Source organism: Anomaloglossus baeobatrachus, chromosome 1, assembly GCF_048569485.1.
Source record: "Anomaloglossus baeobatrachus isolate aAnoBae1 chromosome 1, aAnoBae1.hap1, whole genome shotgun sequence".
In the NCBI taxonomy this organism is placed as follows: Eukaryota; Metazoa; Chordata; class Amphibia; order Anura; family Aromobatidae; genus Anomaloglossus; species Anomaloglossus baeobatrachus.
In genome coordinates, this window is record NC_134353.1 from 702402046 (window position 1) to 702420671 (window position 18626).

An 18626-nucleotide genomic window follows, 5' to 3' on the forward strand; every position below is an offset into this window, starting at 1 on the left:
TTGAATACTGATATTACTAATAATATTATAACTCCACATAAGATCAAAAAGAATCGCTTGGCATTTGTACATACCTATCATCCTTTTGCGTATAAGATCCACAAATTCATAAGAAGTCATTGGGAAATTTTACGAAAAGGATATCCAGACATAGAGGAATTTAAAGTACCATTTCTCCCATGTTTTAGACGTCCCTCGAATTTGGGTAATAAATTGGTAAGGGCCGATGTGGGCACCAGTTTAACGGGTCCTATCCAGACACATTTTATAACACCAAGACGTGGCACCTTCCCGTGTTTAAGTTGTCCTCAATGTAACAACGTATTGAAGGGAGATAAGGTTTTACATCCCTACAGTGGCCGGGGTTACCCAATAAAAGGTTTTTTTACTTGTGACACCTCATTTGTTGTTTACGTTAAGTGTCCTTGTGGCCTGCTATATGTGGGAGAAACGACAGTCAGTAAAAGATCGTATATCTCAACATAAGTCAACAATAAGGTGTGAGAGATTGACACTACCACTCCCATTACATTTCCATAAACAGGGCCACAGTGTAAGCCAGCTCAAGTTTCAGGTTCTAGAACAGGTTTCCTTACACAGAAGGGGAGGTGACAGGGTTAAGATTCTAAAACAAAGGGAGGCATATTGGATCTTTACGCTTCAGACATTAGAACCGAGAGGTCTGAATCGGGATTTTGACACTTCTAGTTTTTTATAGGTATTTCATACTTATATTCATTTTTTCTTTTTTTCCCCTCTTTTTTTAGCAGAGAAGCTGAATATGGTTTGGAAGATGGTCCAATTGGATAGGTATTCCTTAACCTCTTTCCTGTTTCCCTTGTTCCTATTCCCTCCACACTTATAGTTATATACTCTTTTCTCTTTTTCCTTTTTTCCTTTTTTCCTTTTTCTTCCCCTTTTTTCCTCCCTTTTTTTCCCCTTTCTTTCCTTTTTCTTCTTCTTCTTCTTCTTCTTTTTTTTCTTCTTTTTTCCTTTCTTCTTATCTTTCATTCTTCCTCCTTTCTTACTCTTTTTTAGTTTCCCTTTTTCTGTTTATCTTAAGTGTGTTTTCCCAATTTCCGTCCTATTAAAGAGCACCATCCCCGTTTCCTCATTTCCCTTCCCCTTTATCCCTATATCATTAAATTTTCCCATCCCTTATACCCTTTCTTATATTTGCTATATTTATTATATTTGGTTCCCCTCATAAATGGATAATTTCTTTTTCTATTCTATTACTGGATACATACTTTTCATACTGTAATATAGGTTTTGTGGTGGTAACAGTACTTTGCTAACAGAGGTACATAGAATAGCCCAAATATCACTAGCGCTTATGCCCAGGTTAAGCGCACTTATGCCAACCAGGACTTTTCACGGAATGCCATCCAGGGTCGTCACTTCCGTCTTTCATAACGGAAGTGACTTCCGGATATTCTAACTATAGTCTTATTCTGATATTTAAAATTATCAATCTTTACCTATGTTAGGTTATAATTATATTTTACATGAGCACTCATGTCTAATCGCTGGCTTTTGTGCGCTTCCACGCTTGTTCCTGTCTGCCAACCGGGCCGTTTACATATTGCCATCCAGCATTCACTTCCTGTGATCGCACCGGAAGTGACGTTACGCTGTCAGTACCTACACGCCCCTTACCTTATTAGGCGGCTTATTTAAATCCCAGACGCTGGACAGGGAGGACACAGGCACCACAGACCCGGACGGGCAGTTTCCTTAAAAACCTAACGATCCCTATTATTTTCATAACATTGGTAAGTGCACTTATTTCTTTTCTTTGGTTTGGTTTTGGTTCTATACTATTTATGATGGGAACCTTTGATTTAAGGGCATCTTCCTCTCCCCTTTTTTGCACAGTACTCTGTTTCTATGACAGCAATTTATGTCCTATTTTTCCTTTATTTCATAGGACTTGTATTTGACAAATTGCAAAGCAAGAATCAGTTTTGTCCGTGATGCAGCCTTTTTCTTTCATAATTTTTCTATATATGGCTATACATATGTATGTATTTACAGATTTATATATATGGCCCAACACTCTGAGGTATCATCAGAGTCTATTTACTTTGGGATATAACATGTTATGAGCTTTATGCATGTATATTGAGTTATTTATGTTAATCATTACATTGATATATATCTTTTTCATTTTTGTCACAGTGTGATCTGATGAAGGTCAATTGACCGAAATATTAAAAAAAGTACGCACACAATTGTTTGTTCCAATAAAGAACTGTTTCAATAAAGGACTATTAGTTTTCAAACTATGAGTGCTGGATTTTTGGATTTTTTGATTGAGGGGTTGGACCCTATCCAGGCACCATTAACTTGGTTGGAGTGCCGCACTGCTATATTATATCATATAGGAGTTGGCAATATTATGTTCTGGAAATCTGTTTTACATTGGTGAGGGGCTAGCTTGCATGTTTTATGGAAATTTGGGTACATTTTTAGTCTGTTTATAAAATATGTAAGAAAGATGGAGCTAGAGTTTGGTGTGTACATTCCAATATACAAGTTTTTTTACTTTTTCTTTTTGTTCCCTCTTGTACTTCCAGTCTGTTGAAAACTGTGTGTGCATCATGCGCAACCTCTCATACCACGTCCACAAGGAGGTGCCAGGAGCAGACAGATTCCACGATTTAGATGGCAATCTCCAAAGTGGGGTTGGTGGACAGCAGAAGAAAAAGAAGGATGATGCTGGTTGTTTTGGAGGCAAAAAAGCTAAAGGTAATTAGGCTGTGACATTTTGATCTTCAGCAATTCTACTACTTGGCAAAAGCAATATAACCTTGCCCCTAAAACCAGTATTGGCAATGTGCATCTCTGCCAACTTAAAGGGAACCTGTCATCAGAAATTTAGCTTGAAACCTAAACGTTTCCCCCTCTGCAGCTCCTGGGCTGCATTCTAGCAATGTTCCTGTTGTTTTTGTGCCCTCTTTCTGACCAAAATAAAGACTTTATAAAGTGGTACCTTTTTGTATTCCGATCTTGATAAGGTACACGGGGGCGGGCTCTCTACGGGGGCGGGCTCTCTGGTGGCCATTAGTCTGCCTCCTGTCGCTTTAGGCCGTCCCCCGTCGCTCCATTTCATATCTCAGGACACCGCCCACTGCGCCCGAGGTGCTGCGTATGCGAGGACCGCTGGTCACATGTGGCGCAGGCACGAGGTTATGGGCGGCACTGAGATTGCATCGCAAGTGCCCACCCATCATCTCGTTGCCACGCTCTCCCCTCTGCCACCAGCGTTCTGCGCAAGCGCTGGCCAGATGACCCGACGTCACCTTTCCCATCTTACCCTGCAGCAGGAAATAGATGGGAGGAGCGGAGCAGGACACCACCGGTTACGAGAGGTGACGTCGGGTCATCTGGCCAGCGCTTGCGCGGAACGCTGGAGGCAGAGGGGAAAGGGCGGGCACGAGATGATGGGCGGGCACTTGCGATGCAATCACAGCGCCGCCCATAATCTCGTGCCTGCGACACACGTGACCAGCGGTCCTCGCGTGTGCGGCACCTCGGGCGCAGTGGGCGGCGTCCTGAAGTATGGAATGGAGCGATGGGGGACGGCCTAAAGCAACAGGAAGCAGACTAACGGCCACCAGAGAGCCCGCCCCCATGTACCATTATCAAGATTTCAATACAAAAAGGTACCACTTTATAAAGGCTTTATTTTGGTCAGAAAGGGGGCACATAAACAACAGGAACACTGCTAGAATGCAGCCCAGGAGCTACAGAGGGGGAAACGTTTAGGTTTAAAGCTAAATTTCTGATGACAGGTTCCCTTTAACTGATATGCGTTCATGGTCATCAGTTGTGTAAAAACGTATTACAGGATATCTGAGCTCCTCTTCGTCCCTTGTCAATGTCACATTTTTTATTTATTGATAATGTCATACATTTACAATGGGCTGTTCAGACATGCTTTGCTGTTATGCACTTTGAGAGAAGTTGGTCACAGAGGTTTATGAAGTTGTTAATGGTCTATTAACTTGTAAGGTAAACAGCACTGCTTAACTGGCTCATTGTCTGCCACCACCTCCTGACTTATCGCCAATCTCTGGGCAAAGTCTGACTTGCTCAAACCTGCATTGTATAGGTTTATAGAGGCAAGATTCCAGCTACATTCTCTGCCATGCTTTGTCGCAGTCACGCTATGACTCCCATGTCTACCTGTTCATCTCTTCCCAATCTGCAATTATTTCTTATGAAGAGGGTATAGATAAGTAATATGTGGTGTCTACAGCTGTTGTATCATGGGAGGCTTGTCATTCTTGGTTATTCATTTATTGTTTTTTTTAATTATTATGCTTTCTTATATAGCGTGATCATATTACATACATTCTCATCACTATCCCAATTGGAGCTCACAATCTAAATTTCCTATCAGTATGTCTTTGGAGTGTGGGAGGAAACCCACACGAACACGTGGAGAATATACAAACTTCATGCAGAGGTTGTCCTTGGTGGAATTTAAACCCACTGCAATGCAACAGTGCCAAACACTAAGCCACCGTGCTGCCCTTTCCTGGTATTAAAATTAATTTGGTAAATTATGATTTATAAAACTAGAATGTTTACTAATAACACTGTAAACCAAAAACAATGAAGATTGCATCCCTCCACACTAAAGGGGCGTTACACGGTAGCGATATCGCTAGCAATTTCTAGCGATAGCGACCGTGTAAGTACCCGCCCCCGTTGCGCATGCGATTGTTTGTGATTGCTGCCGTAGTGAACATTATCGCTACGCAGCGTCACACATACTTACCTGGTCGGCGGCGTCGCTGTGACTGCCGAACAATCCCTCCTTCAAGGGGGAGGGACGTTCGGCATCACAGCGACGTCACCGCAACGTCACTAATTGGCCGGCCAATCAAAGCAGAGGGGCGGAGATAAGCAGGACGTAACATCCCGCCCACCTCCTTCCTTCCTCATTGGGGCCGGCGGCAGGTAAGGAGACATTCCTCGCTCCTGCGGTGTCACACATAGCGATGTGTGCTGCTGCATGAGCGATGAACCACAACGCTAAACAACCCTTACCAATTTTTGACTTTGGGACGACCTCTCCATGGTGAACGATTTTCACCATTTTTGACGTCGCCTAAGGTCGCTGGTAAGTATTACATGCTGCGATATCGTTAATGACGCCGGATGTGCGTCACTAACAACTTGACCCCGGCGACCAAACATTAACGATATCGTAGCGTGTAAAGCCCCCTTAAATGTAAGAAATCAATGGTCATTGGGTGGAAATTAGTTGACCTGTAGACCTCTGTGAAGGCTCAAACCAAGATATTCAGTCATCAGTATTTGAGCTATCCATTAATGAAATCCTATGTCCTGCTGACCTGAAGAACATCACGCCAACATCTATGTTATACTAACTAAACAGAAATTCCATAAATAATGTGGAGACAAACGTGGTGGTGAGTGTGGCACAGATTTGGTGTCCCTCAAGCTTTTATCTACTTTCTTATATTGTAGTTATAATACAGATGTCCTGAAAGGACACGTAGGGTGGACCGTGGATATGGCACTTCACACTGTTTTACATTGACCAAGATGAACATTGTCTCATAACAGACTTGCTGTACATACATATTTCAACAAGTAAATAACCTTGGAGTAAATTCAAGAGCTATGTTCATTTTAGAGCCTTGCTGCCAGATGTTCTCCTCAGATGAACCGACGCATCAAAAATTCATGTGGCTTTGTTTGGTCACTTACAGCTGTTATGATCGGTGAAGTCCCTACCTTCCTTTCTATAGAAACTGATCCCAGGAGAAGTGACGGTCTGAAGACAAATGGGTTTCTTTTGGGATGTTTTCCATGTCCCTTCTCCCGAGATCTGCTCTACTTTTATTAAGCTTTCAAACTTGAAGGAAGATTTGGTCTTTCTGATGCTTGTGCAAATTGCAACGATAGGAAACCATTGTCTGACTGCCTTTATTTAGGCAGTATCAGTAAAGTAACAGGTGCCTGATATAGATGCCATGATCTGCCTTATTGTTGCTAGATCTGCTTGCTTTATTCTCTTCCCCCTCTAATTCACCTTTCTTCTTTTGCTTTCCTGCTTATTAGAGGAGTGGTTTAATCAAGGTGAGTCTGTAGCTTTCTGCCTTACACCTCTCCTTCTTTTTTCCCCTGCCTCTGATGTTTTGTAGAACGCAAAATATATACAGTATTTAATTTTTTTGGTTTTCAAGTGAGTGCTAAAACAATTGTCTCAATAGTATACTAAACTGTAGTAGTCTGCATTATCCAAGTGTAATTTATTTAATATGTGGTGTCAAGTCCACTTGTTAAAGGGAACCAACCATCAGGATTTTTATATATAAAGTAAAGCCAGTGTTATACTGGCGCTAGGATGCTGAATGTAAGCATGGCTTTTATTCCGAGATTGGAGGTTTTATTTCAGAAATATGTGCAAGTAAAGTTCCAGCAATGCACTGCTATTTGATTGACAGGTGCAACAGGAAGGGAATATGTAAGTCTGGTCTTGCTAGCTATTCCTGGCCCTGTCTGTCTGCCTGTGCTGGAATTAATGTCTATGACAGTAACTGGGAGGTAGACCAGGCAGGCAGACAAGGCCGGGAATAGATGGTAGGACCCGATCCACATATTCTTTTGCTGTTGAACCTGTCAATCAAATAGCAGTGCATTGCTGGTACTTTACTTGCACATATTTCTGAAATAAAACATCCAATCTCTGAACAAAAGCTATGCTTACATTCAGCATCCTAGCACCAGTATAGCACTGGCTTTACTTTAAAGGGAACCAACCAGCAGGATTTTCATATATAAAGTAAGCTGACACAGTGGTCACAGAACACAATGGGTCTGGTCTCCATAACCCCCAGTGATCAGTTACCCAAACATTTTCACTGCTGGAGTTGGAACAGTGCCCTTCTGCTTTTGGCTCTGCCAATCGGGGACCCACCTTATTGCATCTGACATTGATAGGGCCTTATAGAACATATGGACAATGGTTGTATTTGAGGCAACCACTTTAAATATAACCACTCCTTTACTTTTCAGGCTATGTGCTGTTTATATCAAATTAGGCCACATTTGCAACCATTTTTTTTCTTGTAGCAAGCAAAAATAAGCCAAAATATGCTTACTTTATTTTTCATTGCTCCATTTCAGTTTGTTTAAAAAATAAATACAAATTAATGATTCCAGATGGTTCAGTAATTTCTGGTTTGAGTCTGCATCACATACGATGTTTTTTCTGTTTTGATAATCCATTTGACAAAAGTACATTGTTGGCAGCTAAGGCCAGGTTCACATTTGTGCTGGGTATGTAGGTTCTGTCCACTTCCTTGGAAGCAAAAGCCACATCATGCTGGCTTATTTTCTTATTTACATTCTGATAAAATGACACACCCCATAACAAAACAAACTGACCATACTATAGTGAGAGGCACAGAACCATTTTGTTCATAAGTTTGGAAATTCAAAAGCCAATGTGAACCTGGCCTATGAGCTGTTGTATACGGGTTATCTGCTCTTCATTAGCACTGATGTCTTATATTAAAATAGTCCATCTTTCTGTCTTGGTGTCTATTTTACTAGGGAAAGCAGCCTTATGATTTCTCTGATAAAAATGGCACAATACTTGCTCGATCCGCCACCGCAGATGTGAAGAAAGACTAAGTTGGTGGAGAGTTGGAAAACCCCGATACGCATTAGACCGCTGACTGAGCCCTCCAGTATCGGCAGGTTCATTCAAAGTTGGTCTAATGTGTATGGGGGCCTTTACACATTGACTAACAGACTAATATGTATTGGGGCAGGTATGGGGGGAGAGACCTTCCTGTCTCCGAGCAGTAGACGCAGGATAGAAAGTTTACAGTAAAGGTCCAGTCACACTAAACAACTTACCAGCGATCCCAACAACGATAGGGATCGCTGGTAAGTTGCTAGGAGGTTGCTGGTGAGATGTCACACTGCGACGCTCCAGCGATCCCACCAGCAACCTGACCTGGCAGGGATCGCTGGAGCGTCGCTACACGGGTTGCTGGTGAGCTCACCAGCAACCAGTGTCCCAGCCCCCAGCGCCGCGTGGAAGATGCTGCGCTTGGTAACTGAGGTAAATATCGGGTAACCAACCCGATATTTACCTTGGTTACCAGCGCACGCAGCTACACGTGCAGAGAGCAGGGAGCAGCGCACACTGAGCGCTGGCTCCCTGCTCTCCTAGTTACAGCACACATCGGGTTAATTACCCGATGTGTGCTGCAGCTAAATGTGCACAGAGCAGGGAGCAGCGCACACTGCTTAGCGCTGGCTCCTTGCTCTCCTAGCTACAGCACACATCGGGTTAATTAACCCGATGTGTCCTGCAGCTACATGTGCACAGAGCAGGAGCCGGCACTGACAGTGAAAGCGGCGGAGGCTGGTAACAAAGGTAAATATCGGGTAACCAAGGACAGGGCTTCTTTGTTACCTGATGTTTACTGTGGTTACCAGCCTCCGCCGAAGCCGGCTCCTGCTGCCTGCACATTTAGTTGTTGCTCTCTCGCTGTCACACACAGCGATGTGTGCTTCACAGCGGGACAGCAACAACTAAAAAATGGCCCAGGACATTCAGCAACAACCAACGACCTCACAGCAGGGGCCAGGTTGTTGCTGGATGTCACACACAGCGACATCACTAGCAACATCGCTGCTACGTCACAAAAGTTGTTCGTTAGCAGCGATGTTGCTAACGATGTTGCTTAGTGTGACGGGGCCTTAAGTTAACAGAACATGATCCAGACCGTTAAATGACTGCTAATAGGCTGTAAATCAGGCAGCTGACTTTTATTTACTGACCTGTTTTTTTATTTTCCCATCAACAATTGTTCTGTGTGCATAAAACATTCATCTGATCGTTCCCAGCCCTTAGCATATCATGTTATTAGCAGCAAATCGTCCCATGTAAACAGAGGATGTGCTACAAACTGAGTGTTAAGTAAACTTAAAAATCCTCTCACCTGACAAGCGACTCTTCTGCTTGTTTGTCGGGCATTTGCTAGTCTGTTTGGATGGTCAGGCAGTCACTCATTCCCCGATTTGTGGGTTCATCTATATAGGAGAAGAATGGTAGATGCTATATCTGGCACATCTTAATGCATCCATGTTTATTTCTATGGGGAGAGAAGTATTCTCTCACAGGATCACAAGGTCCTGATAAGTAATAATGGACAATTATGGAATTTATATACAAATACCGTAAACATTAATATAGTAATTAAGCAACTATAACTCAAAAGTGACCCTTCAGGCTCTTTACGAAAGGTGGTATCTAAACAATCGCTGTCAGCCATTTTTCTCTTTTTATATATGAAAACTCCGCGTGCACATCTTCCCAATGGGGAGAGAGAAGTAGAGTGCTGCCAGATGGCTTCAAAGCATGAAAGGATTGGTTGACATTCAACATTTCCCTTGGTTGGCAGACTTTGCTCTGTATTGCCTCATTGACTGGCTAACCTGGATTTTAATATGTTAGAAACAAATCGCATTACTTCTCCTGCAGTAACAAGAAAAATAAAATGTTGAAGCATTAACCTGTTAAATGTAATCTTTCTATTTATTAAAAACTCCCCTACCCCCCCCCCCCCCCCAACCTTTTACATGACTGTAGGTTATAAGTATTTCTTTCTCTTTTATTTAACAATCACTGGTGTATTGTCGAAAAATCTACTTTAAGGGTATGTGCACACACTGCAGTTTTTTGGTCTCACGTAAAAACATACTTTGTGCCAGAAAACGCAATGAAAAACACATGCGTTTTTTTGCGTGGTTTTGTCCCATGAGGGTTTTTCATTTTTTTTTTTTTAATATCCTTACAGCTTACCATACAGTTAAGTAATCAGTTGGGGGGAGGGGTTGAATGAATGGATGGATTCACTTTAAGTAATGGGTAATGTTGTCAGTGCTAAAAGTAAGCTTTTGGGTCTTTTTAGCTCCACAATTGTGGAAATTCTGTTTTTGTATGTACACCTTCTTTGTGCTTTTTTTTTTTTTTTTTTATGTCCCTTATATCACTATAAGTAGTGATGAGCAAGCGCTACCATGCTCAAGTGCTTGGGACCTGTAATGAACATTTGGAAACTCAGATGGGTGCAACTCAAGTACCAAAGTATAATGGAAGTCAACAGGAAACTTTCATTTTTATGGGAACTGTTCGGGGGAAAAATGCTCGTTCCCCATTGACTTCCATTATACTCGGTAAACAAGTTGCACTCATCTGAGCAACCAACTGCTCGCTTGTTAAGAGTACTGACCACCCGAGAATGATGGTGCTCAGTCATCACTAATCATCTTCTCTACATTCATCCTGGTTTTGTCATTTAGTGCAGCGATGATAACTAGTGCGGTTTTATCAACACTTACCAAGACACCATGCCCTTTTCTAAGGCCCTCTTCACACGTCCGTGATACAAATGCACGTTTTTCACGGTCCGTGTTGAAGGTGGTTAGGCCATCTGTGTGTCGTGATTTTGGCACACATGTTCTCTGTGTACAATCTGTGATGGCACACTGAGATAAGGAACTTTTATACTCGCCTGTCCCCGGCTCTGCAGTCTCCAGTGCTGATGCTGCTTGTGGGTTTGCGGTACAATGAATATTCATGAGCATAATGAGGGGGCCGGAAGCAAGTGACAGCAGTGCTGGAGATAGGCGAGTATAGAAAATTAATTTTGTTTCAGACACATGTCTTCTTTATGTATCACACTGATGTCACATGGATCACATCAGTGTGTGGTTCGTGTGACATCAGTGATGCCTAAGAAAAACTGACTTGTGTCTGTGCGGAACACACGGAAACGCATGTGCGCCACTTGGACACACGTCCGTAAAAGAACACGGATGGGTGTGCAGACCCGTTGAATTTAATGGGTCTGCACATGTTCGTGTCTCCTGTATGTATGAAAACTGTTGTCAAGGGGGCCTAAGGGCTGTGAAATACTCATTAGAGATTGTTAGATACATCCACAGATGCCTATGAAGTGATTTTATTTATATATATATATATATATATATATATATATATATATATATATATATATATATATATATATATATATATATATATATATATATATATATATATATATATATATATAAGTGGTGCAGTTTATCCAGAATATTAGTTGTTACGCATTCTGATGATCACGTCCTTTTTTATTTGTCTGTTCAGACTCGCATAACTCAGTGTTCAGCCGCCTCTGATATCTTCTATTTATTTCTTGTTTGTGTCTGCACAAGGTGTCGTAAATCTCTGCTGTACTGTACAGGATTCAGCTCACAAATGAGTCCATGCATAATGCTCAGCAATAAATAAAGAATTGGAAAGAAACTATTGAAATTGAGTGACTTGATTTGCAGTTTGGCTTCAGTCTGTATACCTGTGAGGTTGCTCGCCAAAAAATAACATACCGCTTCTGACTTACAGGAAAAAAGAATGGGGACATGGATAAGAACTTTGACACTCTCGACTTGCCAAAACGTTCTGAATCTGCAAAAGGTACAGTATAGGTTTTATATTTTATCCCATATTTTTAGTTTGTCCAAGGACAGATAATGATGCTGCTGATATTAGATTTAGATTGTGTGGTACAATAATATATTGAATAGTTGGTTCACAGACCTATTGATATGGTAACCTTTAGTACTACTGCTAACTATTGATTGGCGTGTAGCTAAACCTTCCATTCAGGTCATGTTAGGCTAGAATCACACATCCTCAGTACACCTCCCTTTCTTTTTATTCAGGCAGCACACTGACCCATACTTCCATTGATCTGTGTCTGATCAGTGATACTCAAGACATTTCCTTTTCTCATCAGTTTTGTGGATCAAACTCAGCCATTTAAAGTCTATGGGGATCCATTAAACACTGATGAAAAATTGAAGACTTCCATCTGTATTTCATTGTTTCATTAAAGCTCATTGGACAGATAAGATTACACTATTTACCTAAAGATTTAAAAAAAGAAAAAAATGGATGAAAAAACCCTGAGTCCAACGCATACATAACTGTGGCAAAACATATTATTTATCAGAGATAAACTTGCCATTTTTACATAGTATAAAAAAAGACTTGGGTCCATCTAGTTCAACCTTCCTCCACCAATTATACATTTAGTCACCAAATCACCTATAACCCACAATGTTGTGTGTAGTGAGGAAATCATCCAGCCCTTTTTTTTATAAGCAGTTATTATGTCTGCCATTACTGCTGTAAGCGAAATACACTCCTTCTATGCCATTGGAACGCCAAATTAATAAGATTTGTTTTACAAGCGCTTGAGAAGTCAATGCAGCACACACGCTTTGTGGTGTACGGAAAGTTGCTGCTTTATTACATCATGTGACTAGATATAGTATCCCAAACAAAGAAATAACTTCTCAGAACTCTGCACCAATAAGAACTGCGAGGTGGGGATGTACAAATGTAAAACCTTCCCGCCCATCCGTATTAGCTGAGCCCTATGACCTCATTTAGTTGTAAGACAAGATGGTTTCTATAAGAACAAAACGGATTGTATTCTCTCACACTACCTCTTGTGGTAGGGCATTCCACAATCTGACTGCTTGAACTGTGAAGGACCCTTTACTGTTCAGGTCCCGGAATATCCTTTCTTCCACTTGCAGTGAGTGCACCCAGGTTCTTAGTATGGTCTTTGGAAGGAAGAAGTCATGTGCCAGTCCTTTGTTTGGACCACACATGTATTTATACATATACGTGCGATCCTCTGAGATCTGGGATTTTTTTTTTTTTTTTAAGCTAAACAAACCCAACTTTTTTAACCTCTTATCATATAAGAAGCCTTAATTCCTTATCTAGTTTTTAATACAGATGTGTGAATGTAGCCTTAAGGCCACGTCTCACTAAGCAACATCGCTAGCAACATCGCTAGTTGCTAGTGATGTTGCTGTGTGTGACATCCAGCAACAACCTGGCCCCTGCTGTGAGGTCGTTGGTTGTTGCTGAATGTCCTGGACCATTTTTTAGTTGTTGCTCTCCCGCTGTGAAGCACAGATCGCTGTGTGTGACAGCGAGACAGCAACAACTGAATGTGCAGTGAGCAGGAGCCGGCTTCTGCGGACGCTGGTAACCAATGTAAATATCGGGTAACCAAGAAGCCCTTTCCTTGGTTACCCGATATTTACCTTAGTTACCAAGCGCAGCATCACTTCCACGCGTCGCTGGGGGATGGTCACTGGTTGCTGGTGAGATCTGCCTGTGTGACAGCTCACCAGCGACCATGTAGCGACGCTCCAGCGATCCCTGCCAGGTCAGGTTGCTGGTGGGATTGCTGGAGCGTCGCTTAGTGTGATGGTACTTTTATACTCGCTACTAGCAGATCATTAAAGGACTTGACTCACAGGCAAGTACATTTTAAAGGGAATCTGTCACCAGGTTTTTGCTACCTCATCTGAGAGCAGCATAATGTAGAGACAGATACTCAGATTCCAGCGATGTGTCACTTACTGAGCTGTTTGCTGTCATTTTGATAAAATCAATGTTTTCTCTGCTGCAGATCAAGCAGTTATACAGAGCTCATGAATATGTTGGACTACCTGGCAGCAGGCCAAGTAGTCCCTCTAATGATAATCTACAGCTGATAAAATCACAGTTTAATCAAAACTACACAAAGCAGCCCATTAAGTTCTGGAATCAGGATCTCTGCCCCTATGTTATGCTGCTCTCAGATAAGGTGGCAAAAACATGGTGACAGATTCCTTTTAATAAATAGATCTTGGAGTAATAAATTCCACAATTAGAAAAAAATGTTCCTGTCCTGAGATACATTTACCCTTGCTATACAGTGTGTAATGGTTTTCTGCACAACTTCTTCAGTTCATGGTCTGCATATAGCCGATCTTCTGGCCAAGGAAGGAAACAAGAGTTTACAGACAGGACCGTACGGGATCATAGCTGATTCTTTCTGCGACTTAAATATTTCCCTTCCTATTTTATCACATGAGCGTCTCTGCCGTGTCTCCAGCACTCTAGGTACATCATAAACCAAGTTGGTTTGACTTGATTTACAATGAGCTCAGAGCACTGGAGATGTGGCATAAACAGTTGCTGATGTGATACAACAGGCAGGGTGATGCTTTACCTCACAGAAAGCAGCTGCAGAAAGCCACTGCACTGTTGTCTGTGTAATCACCTATTCTTCCTTCCCAAGCCTTTTTAATTGCGGCATGTTGAGACCATATTACTGCATGGCCAGTCACAGCCATCACACCGAATATAGCAGGGGCACATTTAGAAGATTATCTCAGCACAGGAGCATTTTTTTTTTTTTTAATTTTATTTTTTTTTTTTAAAACTCATTTTAATTGTGGAACAAATTTATTGCAATACTTATTGATTATAATGTAGTTTGTTCGTGGTACAACCCCTTTAAGTTGTGTTCTTGAAGCACCAGAGAACATTGTAGGAATGATCAGCAGAAAAGCTTGCTCTCAGGTATATTTATCCTGATTGCATAGGTGATCAGAGGGAACATCGAAGCTCTTTCATTATTGCTTCAGTTTTTGTGAAGATTAAAATGTGCTTGTTGTGTGTGGCATGGCACTCCAGAGACCCTGCGCCAGACATCTAATGGCCCATTTAGACGGGCTGATAATTGTGAAACGAGTGTTAGTAGGAATGCTTGTTCACGATTATGGGCCCATCTAAACAAGTTGGTAAACTGCAAACGCCTGTTGAATGAGTAAATCACTAGTTTTGTTGGGTGCGATTTACTTTTAAGCTAGCTTAAAAATCATTATCTGCAGCACATTATCCTGTGTAAGCCGGTGATGTGCTGCTGATGCCATAAACTATGTGCATACAACAATCCTATTAACGATGGGCAGTGTGCTCATAGCATTGTACTGTAGTCAGCCTGTCTAAGCAGCTATTAAACAACCAGCGATTTGGTTTACATTTTGCCGTGATTGTGCTGTGGAAATCCGGCATTACTTATTTGTTGAACGTTTCCTTTCCATCTCATTTGTTTTGATTGTTTTGTGATGTTTGTGTCTACTAATTGTCATTGCTCCCATGCAAGATTAGAGGGACACTAGTAGGTTAAAGTGGGAAAATGTACTCCTATAATTACATTCTGGCATAGTACCAAGAAAATAAATAGAAGTCACTGGACTTGTGGGAAATCCTAATCCTCCACCACATGGTGATGAACTTCTGGGCTCAGACACATAACCCTTCATCTTTCCGGAGCACTGCTTTGTACGAGGCCTATATTCTGCACAGAGATCTTGTCGTGTTTAGTGCATTCACACCATGTCCTCCTTTAATCTCACATCCCTGATATGTAGCTCTGCTTCTTGCCCTGTGCACCCAGGGCAATCTATCAATTGCCATGCAGACAGTAAGTGTTGGCTGACCTCAGAATCTTTAAGTATTGCTTCTGAGGCTACCAGCTTTCCTGCAGACCATGACTTATAGGAAGTACACATAAAGAAATCTGTTTATAGATTGCTAGAACTCGAAAGAAGTCCGAAATCCAAGCTAAGCAGATACAATGTGTAAGAATTTCATACATTGGTGACTGTTTTGTATTGATCTAGCTCACTAGCACTGTACAATGTGATCTAATGGAGTAAAATGCATAAATGTTTAAATAGAATATACAAAATAATGAAACAAAAATCATACTGATTTCACAATGAAAGAGAAATGGCATTGTGATGGTGGAATATAGGGGGTTGTGTATAATTTTGTGTAGGTTCGTATTTTAGGTGTGCCTTTCTGTCCATTCTGCATTTCTTGTGTGTACATTGTCCTGTTTGCAGGTTTAATCACCCCCTGCCGGGCTTCTGTTCCTAAAGCTGGGTTTACACACTGCAACATCTCAAACGACATCGCTGTAACGTCACCGGTTTTGTGACGCAATAGCGATGTTGTTTGCGATGTTGCAGTGTGTGAAACCTATCAGCGACCCGGCCCCTGCTGTGAAGTTGTAATCGTTACAAATCGTTCAGGACCATTCCTAGGTCCTTTGTTTTCCGCTGTGCAGCATGAAGTTTCAGTGTGTGAAGACTTTGCAGCGACTTTGTTAGCAACTTCCCTTTCAAAAGGCTGCTTAACAACGTCCCCAACAACCAGCTAGGTCGCTCTGCAGGTCCGGATCGCTGTTGAGTTGTTGGCCAGGTTTGCCTGTTTGACAGCTCACCAGCGACTTAGCAGAGACTTAGGGAGGTCGCTGTTACGTCACAAAACCGGTGACGTTACAGCGATGTTCTTTGCGATGTTGCAGTGTGTAAACCCAGCTTAAGGGGTGCTTCACACACAGCGAGCTCACTGCCGAGATCGCTGCTGAGTCACGCTTTTTGTGACGCAGCAGTGACCTCATTAGCGATCTCGCTGTGTGTGACACTGAGCAGGGATCTGGCCCCTGCTGCAAGATCGCTGCTCGTTACACACAGCCCTGGTTCGTTTTCTTCAAAGGCGCTCTCCCACTGTGACACACAGATCGCTGTGTGTGACAGCGAGAGAGCGACAAATGAAGCGAGCAGGGAGCAGGAGCCGGCGTCTGACAGCTGAGGTAAGCTTGTAACCAAGATAAACATCGGGTAACCAAGGTGGTTACCCGATATTTACCTTAGTTACCAGCCTCTGCAGCTCTCACTCTGCCTGTGCTGCCGGCTCCGGCTCTCTGCACATGTAGCTGCTGTACACATCGGGTTAATTAACCCGATGTGTACAGCAGCTAGGAGAGCAAGGAGCCAGTGCTAAGCAGTGTGCGCGGCTCCCTGCTCTCTGCACATGTAGCTGCATTACACATCGGGTTAATTAACCCGATGTGTAATGTAGCTAGGAGAGCAAGGAGCCAGCGCTAAGCAGTGTGCGCGGCTCCCTGCTCTCTGCACATGTAGCTGCATTACACATCAGGTTAATTAACCCGATGTGTACTGTAGCTAGGAGAGCAAGGAGCCAGCGCTCAGTGTGCGCGGCTCCCTGCTCCCTGCACACACAGCTAAGCGGTGTGCGCTGGTAACTAATGTAAACATTGGGTAACCATACCCGATGTTTACCTTAGTTACCAGTCTCCGCAGCTTCCAGACGGCGGCTCCGTGCAAGCACAGCGTCGCTTGCACGACGCTGGGGGCTGTTCACTGGTCGCTGGTGAGATCTGCCTGTTTGACAGCTCACCAGTGACCATGTAGCGATGCAGCAGCGATCCTGACCAGGTCAGATCGCTGGTCAGATCGCTGCTGCATCGCTAAGTGTGAAGGTACCCTAAGTCTGGGGGAGGGGGGTCTGGGATCTACCTAAACTCTGTTTACCTGGGAGATTGTTCAGTCTGTCAGAGAACTTCAAGAGACAAGGAAGAAGATTGATCCTCTGGGGGGAGAAGCTGCAGCTACTCACTGATCTCTTGCTCAGTTGATTGTGTGATATCAGAGAAAGACCCCGTGACAATTGGTGGCAGCAGTGGGATCAACAGAGCAAAGCCAATGGCGAACCACCCACAGTGAGTACAGAAACTGGACCGGATCCAGTCTACAGGAGAGAGCCAGAGATCTGGCCTGAGCTACAAGGGACTGACTAAAAAGGCCTTATTGATCTACTTGTGGGTGCGAGCCAGTCCACTTCCTCCCAGATGTCTAATGGATAAGCACTGGAGACGACTATCTCTGCCCCAAAAAGCCAGTGGTTGGTGTGGTTCGCCAAAGAGATGGCGGTTCTGGGCCCAGGTGTATCTCAGAAGTATAAAGAGGAGGCTGCTCGCCGAGCACAGCGGAGACCAGAAGCAATGGAGTCCAGCAGAGGGAGTAATATGAGTTGGAGTGGAAATCCAGCGATCCAGGAGCCTGTACGGATTACCCGGACGGACTTGACGCTATTTGATGAGGCTTCCGGAGATGTGGAGGAGTTCAAGGACTTTGAGTAGCAGTGTGCCATGATGGAGGCTCCCCACTCTGGCTGGATGTGTTTGTTAGTGGGACTCCTGAACGGAAGCCTGGCAGAGGCTTATCGCTCTATTGACTCACAGCAGAACCGGGATTACAACATTGTAAAGCGGACTATCCTGGGATTACCATGCTATAACCCCAGACTCACACAGAGCACAGTTCCAAGACCTCCCATGCACCACGGGGGGATCGTTTAGGATGTATGCCCATAAGATGTCCCAGGCATGTCGGAGATGGCTGGAAGCGGAAAATGCCTTCACTGTGGAAAACATTATACAGGTATTTGTTATGGAACAATTTCTTTACAAGTGTCCCTCAGAAATACAGGAATGAGTCAGAGAGTGCACGCCATGCACCTTGGATGGAGCTGCAGGCCTTGCTGAAGCTAGAGCCTGCTCCTGCGCCCCAGAACCCTTTGGTTATATCTGCCCCTCCAACCAGCTGCAGGCCGATGACGACCACGGCTCACAATCCTGGGCCCCAACAGTTCCGACCACGCCCCTGTGGGAATCGGAGGGGAGATGTTTTGGGTGCGGACAACCTGGTCACCTGCAATCCAGTTGTCCCGCGAGGACTCAGAGGGACCACCTCCACCTCGTCCGGTGCATTTTGTGCATTCAATCCCACTTGAGGAAGAGGTACCACCACCTCCACTGGAGTGTACCGCTGACCCC

General features: G+C 43.4%; 1 protein-coding gene across 6 annotated transcripts in view; it reads left to right on the top strand.

Moving 5' to 3' along the window:
• Positions 1–18626, top strand: part of ARVCF (ARVCF delta catenin family member) — a 330276-nt gene that overhangs the window by 257390 nt on the left and 54260 nt on the right. For 5 of the 6 annotated variants that reach the window (XM_075320975.1, XM_075320971.1, XM_075320997.1 and 2 more), the window contains 3 exons: positions 2580–2751; positions 6103–6120; positions 11468–11539. In XM_075320975.1, the coding sequence (XP_075177090.1) occupies positions 2580–2751; positions 6103–6120; positions 11468–11539 (262 nt within the window). The remainder of the gene's footprint in view (positions 1–2579; positions 2752–6102; positions 6121–11467; positions 11540–18626) is intronic. The other variant, XM_075320991.1, reaches the window with a different exon arrangement.